We start from the raw sequence: 22,611 nt of genomic DNA, 5'->3' as shown, positions 1-22,611 counted from the left end.
AGACAGATAACATTTAAGATGAGTTTTAATGTCTTTAGTCAAGTTTTTGTAAATGCAGATGAAAGTAATTGCTAAGAAAAGACTTTATGCCAGACATGTTTCTTCTAAAAGACTTACCATTCTCTTGGTGGTATTCATATGGTCTTCTTAAAACAGAATTCGTTCCTGAATTGAGACTTCTATGGTTACCCTTTGAAAATACTGTTTGAAGCAACTGAAAAAGGTAGAAAGGTTAATATCTGGATCCTCCATATTCATACTTTCACTATTGCCACCACTAACTCCTCATCAACACCTCAGTATAGATATGCTGTTGATTGAAATAGCACATTTTGCATTGCAATATAATTTTATCACTGAAATTATAACTATTTTGATAATAGAAATTACATAAAGAAGAATGAATTTGGCCTATAGGAATATGTGTTTGGTAAAATCTTCGGTGCAGTTCTTTTGAAGGGGGAGGAAAGAGGCAGCTATATCAGAGGATGCTCATTAGGATTTCCAGAAAGGCATGACATTTTTACATTTTACATTAATAAAAGGGAAATTTTAACTAATAATACTCAATATATATATATATATATATATTTTTTTTTTTTAAATGAGAAACATGGAGGTACAAAGACAGACTCCTGCATGATCCCTGACTGGGATCCACCTATTAATCCCACCTCTGGAGCTGCTTCTCCGTTGCTCAGCAACTGAGCTATTTTAGCACCTGAGGCGAGGCCATAGAGACATCCTTAGTGCCTAGAACCAACTTGCTCAAACAATGGCTGTGGGAGGTAGGGTGGAGAAGAGAGAGAGGAGGGAGAAGGGAGGAGAAGCAGATGGTCACTTCTCCTGGGTGCCCTGACTGGAATCAAACCCGGGACTTCCACATGCCAGGCAAACACTCTTCTGTTGAGCCAACCGGCCAGCACAAAAATGAGAAATGTTGATGTAGAATATAATTGTGTGCTGGCAGGTGATAGTAGGAAATATGGCAGAAGTAACAGTAGTAGTAGAGTCCTTGAAAGTCAGACTGACACATGTAGTAGTCCAGGTTTCACCATGCACAACCCAAGGGCTCATTCTTCACAACAGGATACAGGTGCGGCATGAGCAGTTGGGTATGGTGGGCTTCGTATGCAATTCGGGGAATAGTAGAGGGTCTGTGAATTCTATTTAAGCCTGAGAATGATATGATTGTACTGGAACCTTAAGGATATTAAACATGCAGTGTTTTATAAAATGATTCATAGATCAGAAATGCAAATCTAGAATACAGTAAACCAGGTGGGCTGTTAGAGGTATGAACTTGTTATGTAACTTTGTTAGAAGGTAGAGGACCAAACAAACATGGCTCTCAAACTATATCTCAAGTTTCCCACAAGAATTGTTGTACCTGATAGAAATAAGAAGGTCGAATTTGTGGGGATTGGGACAGGGTAAGAGAAAGAAGTTGTTTTCCTTGAACATTACAGGTTACTACAAATGATTTGGTCATACCAAACTAAAAATTTGCATCATTCCTTCAACAAGGCCTTATTTTCTTCTCGCTTTTTCCCTTCCAGGCTGAAGTCATTGATGTGAGTTATGGAAATGCAGATGATTTAAAAAGAATTAAAAATATGAGAAATGTAACCAACCAGATTGCACTCCTGAAATTAGGAAAGTTGCCACTACTTTATAAGGTTGGTCTAATGGCTGATTTCGGTGGTGCGATGAATATTCTGTTTTGATTTGTTGATGTTATATGCCTCTCTCTATGAGTATGAAGTATCTGGGTCATTTATGTGTGTGTATTTCTGTGTGTGTGTATCTGTGTGTGTGAAGGAGGGACACAAAGCAGTAAAGAATGTCTTAGGAAGATGGTTTTTCCAAAACAGAACATTGGAAATTAACATCTTTAAGAAAAGGAAGTTGATGTCTTTATTACTTAAGATAGGAGATACCTTGAGCCAAGTATTGGTGAGTTTGTGGGACCTTGATAAAATTTGCATACTCTTTATAATAATACCTGTCTGACATGCTAAAAATGAGAATGACAGCATCCTCTTCTTATGATATATGTGAAACTTTTAATCTATTATCAAAACTGAGTAATTACAATGTGCTTTATGTTAGACTAGCATCTAGCTGATTTACACTTCTTAGTGATTGAATTTGTCAACTGTATAACTTCACATTTACTGACTGTTCAGTAATTTAATTAAACGATAATATGTGAAGGGTAAGCAGAATTTTGATTTATTTAATTTAAATAGAAGTTTATTAACACTCATCCACTAGATGAATTTATATAATTAAAGCAGTTTGAACTAAATATCACATAATGAGCCACCACAATAGAAATCTACTACTGCTCACTCCTGCTTCATTTTCTTTTTCTATTAAAAATGATTGGCGTACTTATAGCACTAGAATTCTTTGCTTCTGAAGATATATTAAATTTAACCTTATCCAATGCTATAGAAGCTTTGTTAATTGTCTGGTCTGAAAAGTTTTCAGAAATCTGTTGGCACACTAGTAAAGAGATAAGAGACCAGCCTGTGCCTATTTGTCATGATCTTCTAAGGATGCCCTTACACTGAAAGTAATGTCTGCTAGAATTTTAAGGTGGTCATAAAAATATAATATGCGGTGATATAAGTTTTTGCAGGATAATTTGTCAATATGTATTAAATGCCTTAAAATAATCACATTTTTATCTAGTCATTCCAGTTCAATGAATATATTCTATAGGGGAATAAAACAGAGTTGATAAACACAATGATGACCAATGATGTGACAAAATATTAGAAATGTTATGTTACATTTGTACAGCTGAAATTAAAAAAAAAAACAATTGCAATGTAAAAAAGAATAACTATGTGGAAATTCTCATAAGTCAAACAGATAAGTTATTAAGAGGGCATTTTTAATCATTAAAATGAGTATACTATTGATATTTAGAAGTATAACATTCTTAGTAATATGGTTTGAATATTTTTAAGCACTTTTTATGTGTATCATGTTAACCTTCACAATAACTGTATTTTTGATGTAGAGACTACTATTATTTTCTATCTCTGGATGAAGGGAATAAGGCAGAAAGAAGATAAGTGACTAGGTCAAAGACAAATAGCTACTTACATAAAAATCATGATTTGCACCCAGTCAGTCTCATCTTAGATGGTGAGTCTTTAATATGTATGTATATGTGTGTATGTGGCATAATTAGGATATATTTAAAAGTAGGGAGGTAGGTGGATAGATGGATCATTATATAGATACACAGATGATAGATTAGACAGATAGAGGAGATGCTAATTGGAGTGTTTAATAGATTCTAAAATATAGAAAAAATGGATATTTCAAAATGAGTTAGCCAACACCAGTATTTCAAAGGATAAAGATGGAAATATGTTAGAGTATTATTATATCATCTACTCACATATGAGGTGAAAAGGTTTAAAGATATGGGGGAAAGGATTTTATGAAAGGAATTTTGGAACAATTTAAGTTCCACAGCAAACCTGGTAACAGAGCTTTCAATTTAACCATGTGGAGGGCTTAATGTATATCCTCCACAGTATGGGGGATATAGTAGACTGGTTTCTGATTTACCTAAAGATCCCAAAAGTAAGAGATGAGTTTGCTGAGCATCTACTAAATGAGCAGAAAAGGAGTATCTGTGTTGGGGTTGGCCTGTGTCACCAAAGCTGGGAGTAGAAAATACATGTTTGTTCCCCATGGTAACATGGTTACTAATACAAACTAGGTAATTTTTGAAGCACTTTTTTTGTATTATCATCTTAATTCTCACACTAACTATTATTTAGTCAGGAACTATTATTCTCAATTTATAGATGAATACAATTAGTGAATGAGAAAAGAAATAAAACAGTTCACTCCTTCTCCAAAAACAGACCAATCTGGTAGAGGGGCAAGAAGATGACATTTAAATCAAGAATAGAGTTTTGAACATGACAGGAGGACTAGGCATTCTACTTAGTTAAGACAATTGACTCAAATTGGATTTTGTATTATCAATAATCAGAAGTCTTCCATTAGGTGTTTGGGGAAGAATTTTTCTCTTTAAGTGTGTTTTAAAATGACAGTGGGAAACAAAGTTACATTGCTCTAGGTACATTATCTGAAACAGATTAGTTCAGCCTACCAGTGATAATGACTAAAATGTTGTTTGTGGGCCCTAAGTTATCTTTTAAATGAGTAGGAAAATAGTCTGCAGCCAAGAAAGAGGAGCTCTCATTAGTTTCATTGTAAATACTATGTATGTGTTAACTTGGTCTCCATGAAGGGGATGGATGAGAAAACCCCCTCACTGTGTAGCAGGAACTGTAAGAGGCTTTTAAATATAAATATATGCTGCAGGGAAGAGCCAACCAAGTTCTCCAGACCAGCTTGGACTAGTTCCCTTAAGCTCAAACCTTAGAGGGAAGGCTTTATTTTAACTTTTTATTTCTAGCAGTTTATTTTATGGGAGAGTACTTCAATTCCTCAAGCTGTAAGACAAAATATTCTCTTATATGTCATAATGGATTCACTTAGATTTCTCTCACTGACAATCTGAGATACAGTAAAGCAGATTCTAAGATCTTCACAAATTCCTGAATTGCTGAATAGCACTCAAGAATGGAATTTATTTTATAAAATGGAATAAAAGCATTTGGCTTTTTTTAGAGCCATTTTCACACACCAAAAAAGCAATAACAAAAAAAATATTACTGTGTAGTCCATGACAACTAGACATCAAATAAATCTCAGTGAAATGTGAACGTTGGGCCATTTTCTGGGTCCATACCACACATCAGCCCCATGTCTTGTAGGATACAAATTTGTATACACTGTATTTACTGTTATATAGTAAGATACCAGTAAATATTTGCAGATTTTTGCATTTTTCTTATGTACATTTTAAACTTTATAATGATTCAGGAAGCCAAATGATTCTATAGTTTCCTACTGGTAAACAGTTTTGTGTTTATTCATGAAATAAATGTACGCTGAATATATATTGAGCATTGTTAAACCAGTGTACAACTTAACCACTGCCACTTAAGTCCATAACATGTTTATATAAGTAGTTTATATTTTGGAAGAGCCTGGAGGGAAACAAGAGGTAAAAAACAAATGTTAAGTGTTTATACTTTTGAATTAATTGTTTCTCACAAATCAGGAATGACTGGTATTACCTAAAGAAAAATAATGAGTATACCTACATATTATACCCATATAATAATATAAGTTGATTACATTTACTGACCATTTGAATATTATGGAGTTATAACAGTGGACAGCATGTATTAGAATGATTCATTTTTGCATATATTTAGTCAGCATAAATAATACCTATGTATTCAAGTCTGACACCACAAGAAATGGTGCCAAGCATTTTATTCCTCCTAACTAAACTTTATAGTATACGTTAAGAAAAGCAAAAAGAAATGAAAGAGAGACAAAAAGCAGAGAGAGACTAAGAAAAATTAAAGAGAGAAGGAGGGAGGGAAGAAAGAAGGTAGGTAGGAAGGAAGGAAGGAAGGAAGGAAGGAAGGAAGGAAGGAAGGAAGGAAGGAAGGAAGGAAGGAAAGGAAGGAAGGAAGCAGTTGATTCTCTCTAGTTTCCTTCCTAAAATTATACATGTTTCAGCAATGTTCTTTATTTATTATACATTACTCTAATATCTGAAAGAGTAAGGCTTAGACATATTTTAATTTTTTGGCAATGATTTGGATGTACAAATATAGATGTCTGTTATGATAATACCATTTGGCTTTGTGATAATCCTAAGCAATAATTTCATATTTCTGCTTTTTTTTTTCTTTTATGCTTGGTTGATATTTAATTTTCTTATGCAGTAGATAGATTTCCCAGCCTTTCCTTTCTACTGTATTTGCTCTGTGTTCAAGGGGTAACTTGTGTTTAAATAGTGAAGCACACATGACAGGATACAAGGATAGCAGAGACAAGCTCAAGTCCAAGCACTTCTGCTTGATGGTTATGTGACTTTAGAATATTATGTAACCCCTCTGAAGTCTTATAGCTGTCATTGTTTCTAAGCTCTACAACAGTGATAAAAGTGAATCCAATATTAACTCTGGAAATTCATGCATAAATTCTTAATAAATGTTATTATTATTGTTAAGCCCTTAGAATAAGAATGCGATTCTAAGAGAGAGGGCATGAATTTAATAATGAGATAATAGCAGCTCTCTCAAATCTGCTAAACTGAATTGAAGATAATATATTTATTAGATAAATTAATTACAGAAATATTGTCCCTCAAGATTGTATTTTTGCTTGATTGAAAAGTAAAAATTATGTTGCTAAGATGTAGCATAATTTGAATCTCAATTAAACAAAAATTAAAGTTACTTCTTTAAATTGTTTTGTAGAATAAGCATATATAAATAAATGAAGTAAATATAACTTGACTCTTCAGAAGAAATATAAATAATGACCTAACAGGATTATATATGGTATAAATTTTTACATTCTTTTTATTTATTTATTTATTTATTTGTTTTTATTTTTTTTATTTATTCTTTTTTTTTTTAGAGAGGAGAGAGAGGGGGAGAGAGAGAGAGAGAGAGGAGAGAGAGACAGGGGGGAGGAGCAGGAAGCATCAACTCCCATATGTGCCTTGACCAGGCAAGCCCAGGGTTTCAAACCAGCGACCTCAGCATTTCCAGGTCGATGCTTTATCCACTGCGCCACCACAGGTCAGGCAATTTTTACATTCTTTAGTATTTATTTTTATGCATAGGCTTATTTTGAGGTCATTGAATTATATAATACTAATAAAATAATAATATTACATTTATAGAGTAGTAGTAAAAGCATCTAGTACCAATTTTAAATTTATTTTGAAAATTGAGATATTATGTATGGTTCCAAGAACAGCAAGACATTGCCTATACCATAAGGTTGTTGTAGATATTAATTAAAATAATACATGTTAAGTACTCACCACAATCCCTAGAATATTCTAAGCACTCAAAAGTAAGCTAATGTATCACTATGGAATACTACTCAGCCATAAGAAATGATGACATTGGATCATTTACAACAAAATGGTGGGATCTTGATAACATTATACGGAGTGAAATAAGTAAATCAGAAAAAATCAAGAACTGCATTATTCCATACGTAGGTGGGACATAAAAATGAGACTAAGAGACATTGACAAGAATGTGGTGGTTACGAGGGGGGGAGGGAGAGGGGAAGGGGAGGGGGAGGGGCACAAAGAAAACTAGATAGAAGGTGACAGAGGACAATCTGACTTTGGGTGATGGGTATGCAACATAATTGATCGACAAGATAACCTGGACATGTTTTCTTTGAACATATGTACCCTGATTTATTTATATCACCCTAGTAAAACTAATAATAAAAAATAACATTTTATTAAGTACTGCATTTTCACTTGTATTCCATTTTCTTAATGGCCACTATTCTATGTGGTCAAAATTGAGTATCTTATTATATGCTAAATGGTATAATACAAGCCTTACTTGTTTTAAGTAAAGGCTCAGTACTTCAGTGAAGAATTTGGATTATTTCAGAAATGATTATGATGTTTAAACTTTAATTTAAGATTTTCTTACATTTGAATTTAGAGTACACTATCCTAAAGCTAACTATGAGATTTTGCATAGTTTCTTTTACTTCTGCATTGATATTGTATAGAGGTGATAAGCCTTAATTTTTTTTTTTGGCAGAGACAGAGAGAGAGAGTCAGAGAGAGGGACAGACAGAAAGAAAGGGAGAGAGATGAGAAACATCAATTATTTGTTGCAGCACCTTATTTCACTGATTGCTTTCTCATATGTGCCTTGACTGGAGGACTACAGCAGAGCTAGTGACTCTTTGCTCAAGCCAGCGATTTTGGGCTCAAACTAGTGACCTTGAGCTTCAAGCTGGCGACCATGTGGTCGTGTCTATTATCCCATACTATTACCCCAGCAACCCTGCGCCCAAACTGGATGAGCCCATGCTCAAGCTCACATTTGGAACCTCAGTCCCCCATGTCCCAGTCCGATGCTATATCCACTGCATCACCGCTTGGTCATGCTAATATATGTTATAGTAGCTATCTATACCTTTCTCTTTATACTACCTTAACCAATTTAAAAAAATTTGCAAATAAAGAATAAGTCCAAAAATGTTATCACACATTAGTACTGTAATCATTTTTTGATCTAAGAGACAAGAAATTTGTCTTTTCTGAAGGACTTGGCATATTTAACATATATCTTTTCAATCAAATTATGTAAGTCCCAATGTTTAGTGTAAAAAGAGGGCTTTGTGAGTGGATAAATTATTTCATTTGTGAGGCTGACCAGTATCTACGCAACTCTGGCTACTAAATTCCTAACATATTGGGACTGTGTTGGTGTTATGGGAAAATTGCTGCCACAACTCACTGCTACATGATCCGCAGAAACCATTTTAATGAGGTCCAGGCTAGCTTTTTTGTTTGTTTCTGAAGTCATTTATAACTTTAGTGGAGTCAAAATTGAGTATATTTCATTTTTTTAATAAAAATCAGTTATTTTGATAATGTCATAATTATGATTGCTTGAACAGGTACTAGTCTAAGAATGCATTCCTATGCAGATTTCCAGAATAAACTCTAAAAAAGAGAGAACATTTAATCCCAGTCACCACGGCCTTACCCATCTGATGATTACCACATAGGACATGAAAGTTTGAATCATTTGAAATTGGCTACTTAAGCTTTATGTTATTCCAGTTTTAAGAAATTTTTGTGATGAAGCTAAAATTAATTAGCTTATTGGATCTGATTACTATAGACCATGATTTCTGTTAATAACTATGTTTATCATCTTAATGTCAAATTTGCTTCTAGCAATTTACTTATCACATAATGATGCACTGAACCTGCTGTGCTTGACATCAGATAAATATTGAGGGTTGAGAGGTTTACTTCTGCTACAATACATCATCTCAGGTACTGCCGTACCTATCCCACAAAATAGTTTAAAGTATTATATTTTTCATGTAGAAAAGGTATCTGGGAAAACTAAAACATCGAACTAATATGTATTCCAGTTCTCATATCAAATGAAATTATTTATACTATAATCCTAGGTTTATAGAATCCTAATGCTATAAATTATTCATTCAGTTCTCTTGAGTTATTTATCTAATTTAAGGTAACATACTTTACCTTTAGATATACCTTTTTCTAATAGGGAAAACCTATGGTTAAAAAATTATAAGAAATATTAACTTAATCATTGAAATATAGCAATATTGTAATAATAACATGCAAATAAATTGTGCATCTGCAGGATAAAAAAAAGAAACGCTATTTGATTTATACAGAATGGGGCAAAAATACAATAATTAATAAATAATAACAAGAATAAAATTTGTGTTTTATGTACTCACAATTATAAATCTACTTTTGCCCAGCTCTGTGATTTTATATTTCACCTATAAAGTAATTGTTATTCATAGGTCTACCTCTAAATATTTAGTCTATTTCAAATCATGGCTTATATAATTTAATATCAGATAACCATAATTATTTTAATATACTTTTTTACTTTAATTACAGAGTATTAGTCTTCATATTGGTTACATTGTGCCTATAGGTTAATGACCATATATGAACATGAATGCGTACTGTAGATTGCAATGTAAGTGTTGGATAGAATGCTGCGGTATACTTAAAAAATAATTCTTTCCTTGAAAACGCGTTTGAGGTTCTCTTTGCAAAGGTATACATTATTTTTTTATTTTAATTTATTGTGTGTACATAGATTCTACAGTCCCCTGAATGAATCCCCTATCCCCCATGTTCCCCACAACAACCCCTTTCCCCCTCCCTGCAACGCCCTCCCCCTTATCTCCAGCATTTGCTTTTCTGCTCTCTATAACGTTGTGTTTTGTGTGTATAATTCACCAATCTCTTACCCTTTTCTGATCCCATCCTCTTATCCCCTTTCTCTCTAACAATTTTCCCTCTGGTCCCTTTGATCCCACCTCTGACTCTATTTCATTTCTCAGTTCACATTGTTAATTGGAATCCTCAAATGAGTGAGGTCATATGATATTTTTCTTTCTCTGCTTGGCTTATTTCACTTAACATAATAGTTTCCAGGTCCATCCATGTTGTCGCAAAAGGTAAGAGTTCCTTCTTTTTCATGGCCGCATAGTGTTTCATTGTGTATATGTACCACTGCTTTTTAATCCACTCGTCCACTGATGGACACTTGGGCTGTTTCCAGATCTTGCCATTGTAAACAATGCTGCCAGAAACATGGGGGTGCATTTCTTCTTTTGAATCATTGAAACGGTGTTCTGGGGATATATTCCTAAAAGTGGGATGGCTGGGTCAAAAGGCAGTTCCATTTTTAATTTTTTGAGGAATCTCCATACTGTTTTCCACACTGACTGCACCAGTCTGCACTCCCACCAGCAGTGCAGGAGGGTTTCTTTTTTTCCACATCCTCGTCAGCACTTATTCTGTGTTGTTTTGTTAATGAGCACCATTCTGACTGGTGTAAGGTGATATCTCATTGTGGTTTTAATTTGCATTTCTCTAATGGTTAGTGATGTTGAACATTTTTTCATATACCTATTGGCCATCTGTATGTTCTCTTTGGAGAAGTGTCTATTCATTTCTTTTGCCCATTTTTTGATTGGATTGTTTATCTTCCTAGTGTTGAGTTTTACAAGTTCTTCATAAATTTTGGTTATTAACCCGTTATCAGATGTATTGTTGAATATGTTCTCCCACTGCGTGGTTTGCCTTTTTATTTCATTCATATTGTCTTTAGTTTGAATTAAAAAGGTTTCATTCAAAACCTTTTTAGTTTGATATAGTTCCTTTTGTTCATCCTATTCTTTATTTCCCTTGCTCATGAGATAAATCAGCAAATATTTGCTGCGAGTGATGTCAGAGAGCTTATTGCCTATGTTTTCTTCTAGGATGCTTATGATTTCACAACTTACATTTAAATCTTTTATCCATTTTGAATTTATTTTTGTGAATGGTGTAAGTTGGTGGTCTAGTTTCATTTTTTTGCAGGTAGCTGTCCAATTTTCCCAGCACCATTTGTTAAAGAGACTATCTTTACTCCATTGTATGCTATTACCTCCTTTGTCAAGTATCAATTGTCCATAAATGTGTGGGTTTATTTCTGTGTTCTCTGTTCTGTTCCATTGATCTCTATGCCTCTTCTTATGCCAGTACCAAGTTGTTTTGAGTACAATGACCTTGTAGTATAACTTGATATCAGGAAGTGTGATACCACCCACTTTATGCTACTTTTTCAAGATTGCTGAGGCTATTCATGTTCTTTTTTGATTTCATAAGAATTTTTGGTATATTTGTTCTATCTTTTTGAAATATGTCATTGGTATTTTAATAGGAATTGCATTGAATTTATAAATTACTTTGGGTAATATAAACATTTTCATGATGTTTATTCTTCTTATTCATGAACACGGTATATGCTTCCATTTATTTGTATCTTTCTTCATTTCTTTTAAAAATGTTTTATAATTGTTTTAGTACAAGTCTTTAACCTCCTTGGTTAAATTTACTCCTCAGTACTTTATTATTATTATTATTATTATTATTATTATTATTATTATTGCAATAGGGTAAGGGATTGTTTTCTTAATTTCTTTTTCAGAGAGATCATTTTTTATATATAAAGATGCCTCTGATTTCTGAGTATTCATTTTATATTCTGCCTCCTTGCTAAATTCATTTATCAGGTCCAGTGGTTTTTTGACTGAGACTTTAGGGTTTTCTATGTACAGTAATGTATCATCAGCAAAAAATTATAGTTTTACTTTCTCTTTTCAGTTTGGATGCCTTCTATTTGTTCTTCTTGTCTGATTGCTGGGGCTAAGATTTCTAGAACTATGTTGAATAAGAGTGGTGAAAGGGTGCACCACTACCTTGTCCCTGATTTCATGGAGACTGCTTTTAACTTTTGTCCATTGAATATGATGTTGGTTGTGGATCTGTCATAGATGGCCTTTATCATGTTGAAGTATGCTCCCTGTATTCCCAGTTTGCTGAGAGTTTTGATCATAAATGGGTGCTGGATTTTATCAAATGCTTTTTCTGCATCTATTGATATTATCATGTGGTTTTCTTCCTTCCTTTTGTTTATGTGATTAATCACAATGATTGATTTGCGAAACTTGTACCAGCCTTGCTTCCTCAGAATAAATCCCACTTGAACATGATGTATGATTTTTTTCATGTATTACTGGATCTGGTTTGCTGATATTTTGTTGAGAATTTTAGCATCTAAATTCATCAGGGATATTGGCCTACAGTTTTCTTTCTTTGTGTTGTCTTTGCCTGGTTTGGAACCAGAATTATAGAATTATGCTCACCTCATAAAAAAAGCTTGAAAGTTTTTCCTCCTCTGGAATATTTTGAAATAGTTTGAGAAGGATAGGAGTTAGTTTGTCTTTGAATGTTTGGTAGAATTTGTCTGTGAAGCTATCTGGCCCAGTGTTTTTGTTTGTTAGGAGTTTTTTGGTTTTTTTTTTTTGTATTTTTCTGAAGCTGGAAACGGGGCGAGACAGTCAAACAGACTCCCGCATGTGCCCGACCGGGATCCACCCGGCACGCCCACCAGGGGCGACGCTCTGCCCAACAGGGGGCAATGCTCTGCCCCTCTGGGGCATCGCTCTGCCATGACCAGAGCCACTCTAGCACCTGGGGCAGCAAGGAGCCATCCCCAGCGCCCGGGCCATCTTTGCTCCAATGGAGCCTTGGCTGCGGGAGGGGAAGAGAAAGACAGAGAGGAAGGAGGGGGGGTGGAAAGCAAATGGGCACTTCTCCTATGTGCCCTGGCCAGGAATCGAACCCGGGTCCCCCGCACACCAGGCCGACGCTCTACCGCTGAGCCAACTGGCCAGGGCTGTTAGGAGTTTTTTGATAACTGTTTCAATCTCATTTGTTGTCATTGGTCACTTTAGGTTTTCTCATCCTTCCAAATTGATTATTGAGAGATTATATTTGTGAAGGAATTTGTCCATTTCACCTAGGTTGTCTAATTTTTTGGCATACAGTTCTTGATAGTATTTTTTTACAACCCTTTGTATTTCTGCTGTCAGTTGTTACTTCTCCACTCTCATTTGTAATTTTATTTATTTCAATCCCTTCTCTTTTTTTCTTGGTGAGTCTGGTTAAAGGTTCATCAATCTGGTGTACCTTTTCAAAGAACGAGGTCTTGGTTTCATTGATCCTCTGTATTGTCTTTTTAGCTTCTATGTCATTTATTTCCACTCTGATCTTTATTATTTTTTTCCTTCTAATTTTTCTGGCCTTAACTTGCTGTTCTATTCTAGTTATTTTAGTTGCAGTGTTACATTGTTTATTAGAGCTTTTTCTTGCTTAAGGTAGCCTGTAATGCTATGAACTTCCCTCTCAGGACTGCTTTTGCTATGTCCCTTAATTCTGCTGTTTCCTTGTTAATTTTCTTTCTTAGGGACCTATCCAGTGATGTTAGTGGTGTATTGAAATCTCCTACTATTATAATATTGTTGTTGATCTCGCCCTTTATGTCCATCGGAGTCTACTTTATATATTTAGGTGCTCCTATATTATGTGCATAGATATTTGTAATGGTTATCTCTTTCTCTTGGATTGCTCCCTTTATCATTATGTAGTGACTTTCTTTATCTCTTACTATAGTCTTTGTTTTAAAGTCTATTTTGTCAGATATAATTATTGCTACCCCAGCTTTTTTTTTTTCATTTCCATTTGCATGAAATATTTTTTCCATCCTTTTACTTTCAGTTTATGTGTATCTTTTGTTTTGAAGTGGGTCTCTTGTAGACAGCATATGTACAAGTCTTGTTTTCTTATCTATTCAGCTACCCTATGACTTTTGATTGAAGCATTTAATCTACTTACATTTAAGGTTATTATGATATTTATATGTAGTTGCTTATTGCCATTTTTTTTAAATCTCTATTTTTTTTTATTAATTTTTTTTGCCACTTTGTTCTGTTTACAGCATGCCCGTTAACATTTCTTGCAGCATTTGTTTGGTTATGATGAATTCCTTAATTTTTGGGGGAGGGGGTCTGGGAATTTTTTTATTTCTCCTTTAATTTTAATAGCCTTGCTGGATAAAGAAGTCTTGGTTGTAGGCTCTTCTTCTGCATTGCTTTGAATATTTCATGCCATTCTCCTCTGGCATCAAGTGTTTCTGTTGAAAAGTTTGATGTCATCCTTATGGCAGCTCCTTTGTAGGTGATTGTTTTTCTCTTGAAGCTTTTAGTATTCTTACTTTATCTCTTAGCTTTGGTATTTTGATTATGATGTGTCTTGATATAGGTCTCTTTGGGTTCTTTTTTAATGGGGTTCTTTCTGCTTCTTGAACTGCACGACTCTTCTGCATCAATTTAGGGAAATTTTCAGCTATAATTTCTTTAAGCAGGTTCTCTATTCCTTGTTCTTTCTCTTATCCTTTAGGAACCCATATTATGCAGATAATGTTTCTCTTCATGTTGTCACAGAGCTCTTTAGAGTTTCCTCAGACTTTTTGATCCTCTTTTCTTTCTGTTCTGCTTTCATGCTTTTGCTTATCTTGTTCCCTAAGTCACTGATTCTATCCTCTGCTTCATTCAGCCTGCTTTTAATTCCTTCTAGTGTAGTCTTCATTTCTGATATTGTGTTTGTATTTCTGTCATTTTTTATGATTTCAGTGTTCTTTTTGATGCTTATAATTTCTTTATTGAGGTGTTTATTTAGTCCATCCATTGTAGCTTTGAGATCCTTAGGCACCTAACATTCATTATTTTAAACTCTGCATCTAGTAATTTGATTACTTCCATTTCACTCAGGTCTTTTTCTGGAGATTTTTCTTGTTGATTCATATGGTTTATGTTCCTCTGTCTTACCATTGTTTCCATTTGTGGTTTGCAGGCTTGTTCAAATTGTAGTCTGTTTAACTAGTAGAGCCACTTTTCCTTTTTCGATATCTTAACTGGGTCAGGTGTGAGGAGCTTTTCCTTAAGATGTTACTCTAACAAGGGTTCTTAGGTCCTATACTAATGCTCTCCATATCTGGCCTCTCGATGTGCCCTCCCTGGACCTTCTTGGTCGCAGCCTGGCACAGACTAGTTGGGGTCACTGCCTATGACTGGCCCTTATCTATCTTTTTGGAACAACAGGCAATCCAGATCCTGTGGCTACCTCTGCTGAGCTCAAGTGCCATTGTAAATATCTAATTAGTATGGCTTTTATCTATTTTTTTTCCTGGATGTTCGTTTAAATGTTCAGGTTCCCCTGAGATCTGCTTTCTGCCACCTCTTATTGGCAGCTTCTTGTTTGGCTCAGTCCTATAAATCAGGGATTAGGTGCTGGTAAAACTGTGGAATTGTGCAGGCACTGTGGAAAACAGTATGTCATTTTCTCAAAAAATTAAAAATGGAACTGTCTTATGACCCAGCTATCTACTTCTAAGAATATAACCTAAGAATCCCAAATCTTAAAATTAAAAAGAAGATATGCACCCCATGTTCACTGCAGTGTCATTTGCAATAGCCAAAATCTGGAAACACCCAAGTGTCCACCAGTGGACGACTACATAATAAAGCTGTTGTGGTAGGCGGCAAGATGGCGATGGATTAGACGGATGTTCCAACTTCCACCTTCCAGAACCAAAGTGGATTACAATTTAATTTTAAGAATAATCATCTGGAAAAACCAACTTTGGGGTAACCAAGAGGAATCTATAACCAAAGACCCCTGAAGAAGCCACACTGAGACTGGTAGAAAAAGAAGAAATGCAGACATGGCTGCCAGCTCCCGGGAGCGAGTGGTGGCTCGGAGAGACTTGTGTTGTGGTGGGGTTTTACCGGATAGGGGAGGATCCTGGGCCTCAGCCTGCAGCCCTGGATCCTAGAAGAGGTGTACAGACAGTATTTAGCTATAAAACAAGTCAGGATACTGTTTGTGAGAAAAAGATTTCTCAGGCCTTGATTTGTCTTAAAGGGTCCGTGCAAAAGACCTCTTTTACAACTACTCACCCAGGGCTCTGGGAGATGAGGAGAGCTGAGAGGACTGGAGTAGCAAGAAGAGAGTGTAATCTGGGAGGCACATAAAGAAACACTTTGAGGGACAGCCACCCTAACCCTTGGGCTGAGTCACTACCCAAATCTAAAGTGAATATTTTTCCTGGAACCCACAATACCAGCAAAGGGAAGCAGATCACCAGCCAAACGGAATCTCTCCTGCTGCTCAGAGCAGAGTCACTTAGAAACAGGAAGCCCATCAGGGATACAGTGTTGAGTACTGAGATCTGAGCTACAATGCCACCCTCGCACTGCTGAGTGCTCACCGGAGGGTGGGCGGCGGTGGGACGCGGAAGCACGATCCAGTTTGCTGGGCTGCAGCTGCAGCCCAAGTGCCTGAAGCAGTTCCACCGGCAGGGGTGGGGCGGAGCCCGAGGAACCAGCCCAGTATTGGGGCCCAGGGGGGCAAAAGCAGTCCCGCCTGCAAGGGTAAGGCAGATGCCAGTCGGGCCAAGGCTTACAGACTGGGCATGCGTGCTGCAGTTCCACCCGTGTAGGCGAGGCAGAAACCACAGTGACCGCAGTGGTGGGCCTGAGCCAGCAACATCCGTGCCTGACTGCCCAAGGCAGCAGCAGTGGTGGGAATGGGCTTGGGGACAGACAGCACCTTGGGACACAAAGGCCGCACCCATTGGCCACATGTAGCCACACCATTCTGAGAGCTGAAAAGAAAACTAAAAAATCAAATAAAAAGGACGGTTGGATAGAACGACACCTGAGGCTAAGGGGCAAACCACATCCAATACCTTATCTGACCCCTGATTTATAGTGTAGACTAGGAATACTTTAATCTCATAGCTTTCAGCACCTTTTGGCAAGAAAGCAGATTGAGCAAATCAGATAAAAATAACTAAATAACTGAAAAAATTTCAAACAGAACTTTTATAATTGTAGTAGATAAACAGAAGTTTTCAAATAAAGATTATATATTTAGGGTAATGTTAAAAGTAAGTTTATCAAAAAATTTACTTCTTTCATCTCCCAACATCAATAGTGCAAACTAATTTGACTAAGTCTCTTTTTAACATCTCCTATCCTATCCTCATCCTCAACTCCAGAGATGCCAAGGTATGCTAACCACTAGTTGCTGGAACTAAGTCTAATCAGCAGATGTTGTTTGCAACCTTGGGTAAGTTCAAAAAATATTTATAATTGTGAAAGAAAGACTACCAGTATGTTCACTCAAAGACCAAGGGTATAACACCACTAAAGCCAATATATTGTCATATATTTGTGGTACAATGTGTTATACCATATATTGAAATTTATGTTTGAATTGATCATGTTAAAGAAGATTTCAACTCTGCTGTGTCAAGTTCCCATATTTTGACTAAAATAGCTGAAACACATTATAAATTATATGATGAGATGATCATAAAGACAAGGTTCCCAATTTATTCTCTTTTTTTCTGAAAGCCATAAGGTTATGGCAAGGCTGTGCATTTACATACCAATGCAGAAGGAAATCAAGTAATTTTTTTTAAACAATTTAAAGTCTTTATTAGAGGCCCTGGCTGGTTGCCTCAGCAGTAGAGCATTGGCCTGGTGTGTGGAAGTCCGGGGTTCGATTCCCAGTCAAGGGCACACAAAAGAAGCACCATCTACTTCTCCACCCTTTCCCCTCCCCTTTCTCTCTATCTCCCTTCTCCTCCCGCAGCCAAGGCTCTATTATTGGAACAATGTTGGCTTAGGCATTGAGGATGACTCCATGGCCTCCACCTCAGGTGCTAGAATGGCTCTGATTGCATTGGAGCAGTGCCCCAGAGGGGCCAAGCATTGCCCCCTGGTGGGCATGCCTGGTGGATCCCAGTCCGGTGCATGTGGGAGTCTGTCTGACTCCACCCCCCACGCCCACCTCTGCTTCTCATTAAAAAAAAGTCTTTATTATAAAGCTGCATATATTTTTAAATTAAAATAGAATAAGAAGAGAAAAAAATGTAAATGTTCACTTAGAAAATTACTACATATATAATATAAAAATCTGAAAAATGTAGGTTGATGAAGATTCAGTTTGAGTCAAGATGTGTATCTCTGAAGTACAGTATTTCTTTCTTTGTTGCTCAGAGAGAATCTAAACATTCTGTGACTACAGGGAAGTCCTCTGGTTTCTTAATGTGTTGCTACAAGCTTTATGTTCTTTATACTTGGAGGGATCCTCCCAGTGGTGAGATTCAACCATTCACACCAGTTTGGCAGAACCAATACCTAATTATTTGTTGAGTTCAGCAAACTGGTTGTTAAAATGGCACTTGTAATTAGTGTTCTCTCTCAGGTGGGTGCCTGGGCAGCTGCCCAATGTGGAAATCACAAATTTACATTCCTTATTATTTTAACATTTATTAGCACAACAGCATATCCTAAGCACCCGTAGTAATGTTTGTTTGGTCCATATGTGAAAAAAATTGTAAGTGAGGATGCCAATCAAGAAACAATAAGGAAATATCTTCAATACCAGTTTTATTGTTTTTGTCAGGTATTATTTAATATTTTTACATTAATGTTTAAACTTTTAATCTAGTTTTGTGTACCTCTTGTATTGTTCTTATTTAAGTATTAAATGCATGAAATAATAAACTACTTTTTGTTATATTGGATTTTTTTATACTTAAAATGGTCATTAGGGCACAGAACTGGTTGTTAATTTATTTGAATCCCACCACTGGATCCTCCATGCAGGAGCTGATGCTGAGTCTGTCCTGTGGAGGAGGAGGAACCTCAGCCCAGGTTGAGGGCTCTCCTGCATCCACAGCCTCAGGGATCATCAGGTAGAGGTCCTGGAGGTGGGTGGCAGGGCTGGCAGCTGTGGAGGCCCGAATGTAGAGGAGGGAACAGTGCTGTGTTAAGACCCGAGTCTACTCTTGGGGACGGTACTATCAAGGCTTGACTCTTGGCTTCCAGCAGCTTCTGAAGTGATTTTCACAACCTCTTCCAGAGACTTGGAGCATTTTTAGCATCCCTACCATCTCCTCCTTTTGCCTTGAGGTTTAGATCACTCTTTTTATTTATTTGATGTTTTTTAGTGAGAGAGAGAGAGAGAAGACAGGTAGAACAGACAGATAGGAAGGGAGAGAGATGAGAAACATCAATTCTTTGTTGTGGCACCTTAGTTGTTCATTTGTTATTTTCTCATATGTGCCTCTACCGGCAGGTTAGGGGGTTACAACCGAGCCAGTGACTGCTTGCTCAAGCCAGTGACCATGGGGTCACGTCTCTGATTCCACGATGAGACTGTGCTCAAGTTGGATGGGCATGCACTCAAGCCGAATCCTTGGAGTTTTGAGCCTGGGTCCTCAGCATCTCAGGCCAACACTCTATTCACTGTACCACTGCCTGGTCAGGCTAAATTTCTCTTTAGTTTGTGGACCAGGAACATAATTCCCTACCTCAGCATTGAGTAGGTCATGGTCACCTTTCTGTAAGCATCACTAAGGCTGGGTATATTGAGTCACACTTTCTCACACCTGGCATCATCTACATATTACTCCATCTGAGCACACTCTTGTCTCACTGCGCTCAACTGAAAATGAGTTAGCATTTCTCTTCTATCTGGGTGGTGGCCAGTGCTTTTGCTAACTACACTTCACAACTTCCATAAAGCTAACTCTGAACAGATCAAACAAATCTGACTATAAAAATAAGACCCACCAAGATGCCATGACAGATGGACATGGCAATATATCCCACTGGAGGACTGGTGGCCATGGACAGGGAGGCATAGACTAAGGCCATGGGGCAGCAGCTCCATCACCACCTCCCAGCATGCCAAGGACCAGTCCAAAGCCCAGCTCCCAGAAGACCCCTTCATGGACCATCCACACAGGTACTGCCTGATCACCATAAAGACTGAGATCAAAACAGGCTCTGTGACACCCCAACATTTCTCCTGGAACACAGCCAGAAAAAGCCACTCTGATTGGTCATCAGTAATATGGTTGGGGTGGAGGAGATTTGTGAGTAAAATGTCCTCATCTCTGTGACTACCTAATGGTATTTTCCGTTATCTCTACCTGTATATTTTTGTGTCGGTATAAGTTAAAATAGAGTGAAAATAGCAATCTTAAGTGTAGGAGTTAATAGCAATTATTGTGCCTCGGATAAACCTCACTAACTACAATACTAGTTGGTAAATTTTTAAAACTTTATAATTCTCTCTGATATCCAACAACCCTATGTATCCAGGTATACCTCAGGGATATTGTGGGTTCGGTTCCAGGCCACTTCAATAAAGCCAGTGTTGCAATCAATCTTTTGCCACTGGAGGGTCTTGCCTTCAAGTACTATAAATGCAACAATATTCTTTGTGGTGATGTGAGATGATAAAATGCCGGTGTGATGAGATTAACTGAGATGCATGGCACAGACATTGTGATATCACATTAGGGTACTGTAGGGGAGACTTAAACACAAGCCTTGTGTTACCATACAATTGATCCTACTGAGAAATAAAGAATTGGAACCAATACATTAATTTAGTAAAATGTCCCTATTTCCAGATACAGAATTATCTTTTTCCAGTCTTCTTCCTTCTCAGTGCACACTTCAATACAGCGACCTTTTTCTTACACAAAATTTTTATTTTTATTTATTTATTTTTAAGGGATGGGGGGAGATGGAGAGACAGACTCCTGCATGTGCCTCAACCAACTGGGATCCACTCAGCCATCCCCATCTGGGTCCAATGCTCTGCCCATGTGGGGCCATGCTCAAAACCAAGCTTTTTTTTAGCACCTGAGGCAGATGCTCCACAGAGCCATCTTCAGAAACCAGGCCAATATGCTAGAATCAATCAAACCATAGCTGTGGGAGGGGAAGAGAGAGAGAGAAAAAAAGAGAGAGAGAAAAGGAAGGGAGAGAGGTGGAGAAACCGATGGTCACTTCTGTGTACCCTGAGCAGGAATTAAACCTGGGATATCCACACACCAGACCGATGCTCTACCACTGTGCCAACTGACCAGGGCCTTCTTACACAAATTTGATCATATCAATTCATGCTTAAAACTTTTGAGTGGATAGTCATTGACATAAAGATATTCTCCACAGAATTTAAAGACCAAAATGCTAAGAACTACTTACAAATCCCTTACTAATCTGACATTTGCATAAATTTACTGTGCACAACTTTCTTGGCTATCACTTTTTTTTAAGTTTCTAAAATAATACCATTTATCCTCCTACCTCAGGACATGTATGAATTCTAGTTTTCTCTACCTGAATTTTTCTCTACCTACTCTTTTTCCTACACAAATCTATTTGACTTTCAGGTTACCTAGTATTACTTTTTTATACATATAATGCTTCTGTTATCCCAAAGAATATGTTATGCCTTCTAGATAAATAGCCCCTGTTTTGTTTTGGGGTTTTTTTTCAGAGACAGAGTCAGAGAGAGGGATAGTTAAGGACAGACAAACAGGAACAGAGAGAGATGAGAAGCATCAATTATTAGTTTTTTGTTGCGATACCTTAGTTGTTCATTGATTGCTTTCTCATATGTGCCTTCACCATGGGGCTACAGCAGACTGAGTAACCCCTTGCTCGAGCCAGCGACCTTGGGTCCAAGCTGGTGAGCTTAGCTCAAACCAGATGAGCCCGCACTCAAGCTGGCAACCTCAGGGTCTCAAACCTGGGTCCTCCACATCCCAGTCCGACACTCTATCCACTGCACCACCACCTGGTCAGGCAATAGCCCTTTTGTCTAGAAAATATCACTGTTTATAATTTTCTACATTTTTGTAATATTATTTAGAATATGACCTATTAGGTGATAATTCATAAAGGAAAATATCTCTATTTTCTCCACTCTTATACCTTCAGCTTTTAATACCATGCCTAGTTCTTGATACATGCTAGATATTTCTCACAAATTATGAGTTGAATAAGTGAATAACTAATAAATGTACTTAATTAATATATCGGAGAAAAATTTTAAACCTAACTTTATTTTCAGCTCTGAAACTGCATCACATTAGCTGGATGAGTAGTTGTGTCTACCACCTTATAATGCTAAGTTCAAGGGAAGAGGTAGAATCTGACCTAGGATATGACTAGCCAAACCTGACCAGAGGAATTTTGAACATTGAAACTTATTTATAGTGTGTCAATTTTTTTTAATAGATTTCCAGTCTTCTACCTTTCCTTTTTTGCATATAGACTTTTTAAAAGTCTAATATAAATGCCTGTTTTGATGAGAAGGTGACTGTGGTATACCAAGTGATATATTATTGCATTTACATTCAATCATTTGCACAATTCACTTATTAATTTATTATATTCACTGTTCACATAGATAAACTGAAGACCTCAGTGATTATTTTGCAATATACTTTAGTAGTTGGCAGAACTTAGACTGGAAGATTGAAATCCAGGATTGAAAACACATGCCTTTTTCCTATTCTAATTTGTAACCATTCCATTAATATATCCAGGGAAACTTATGTAATAGTTGTCTATAAGGTAGAAGCTGTCATCTTGCAATGTAACTTCTCCAAAGTTAAAGATCTATTTTTGCTTGTTATCTGATGCAACAGCTCTACTTTA

The 22,611-nt window shown here is 36.7% G+C and overlaps 1 protein-coding gene across 6 annotated transcripts in view; it reads left to right on the top strand.

Annotated features, from left to right (window-relative positions):
- The window catches only part of NAALADL2 (N-acetylated alpha-linked acidic dipeptidase like 2), a 1,156,801-nt gene that overhangs the window by 532,149 nt on the left and 602,041 nt on the right, over positions 1 to 22,611 (top strand). For all 6 annotated transcript variants that reach the window (XM_066347123.1, XM_066347120.1, XM_066347117.1 and 3 more), the window contains one exon: positions 1,560 to 1,679. In XM_066347123.1, coding sequence (XP_066203220.1) covers positions 1,560 to 1,679 — 120 coding nt within the window. The remainder of the gene's footprint in view (positions 1 to 1,559; positions 1,680 to 22,611) is intronic.

Source organism: Saccopteryx leptura, chromosome 8 (assembly GCF_036850995.1).
Source record: "Saccopteryx leptura isolate mSacLep1 chromosome 8, mSacLep1_pri_phased_curated, whole genome shotgun sequence".
NCBI classification, from domain to species: Eukaryota; Metazoa; Chordata; class Mammalia; order Chiroptera; family Emballonuridae; genus Saccopteryx; species Saccopteryx leptura.
The sequence above is the reverse complement of the archived record's forward strand: the minus strand, read 5'-3'. Positions and strand labels throughout refer to the sequence as shown.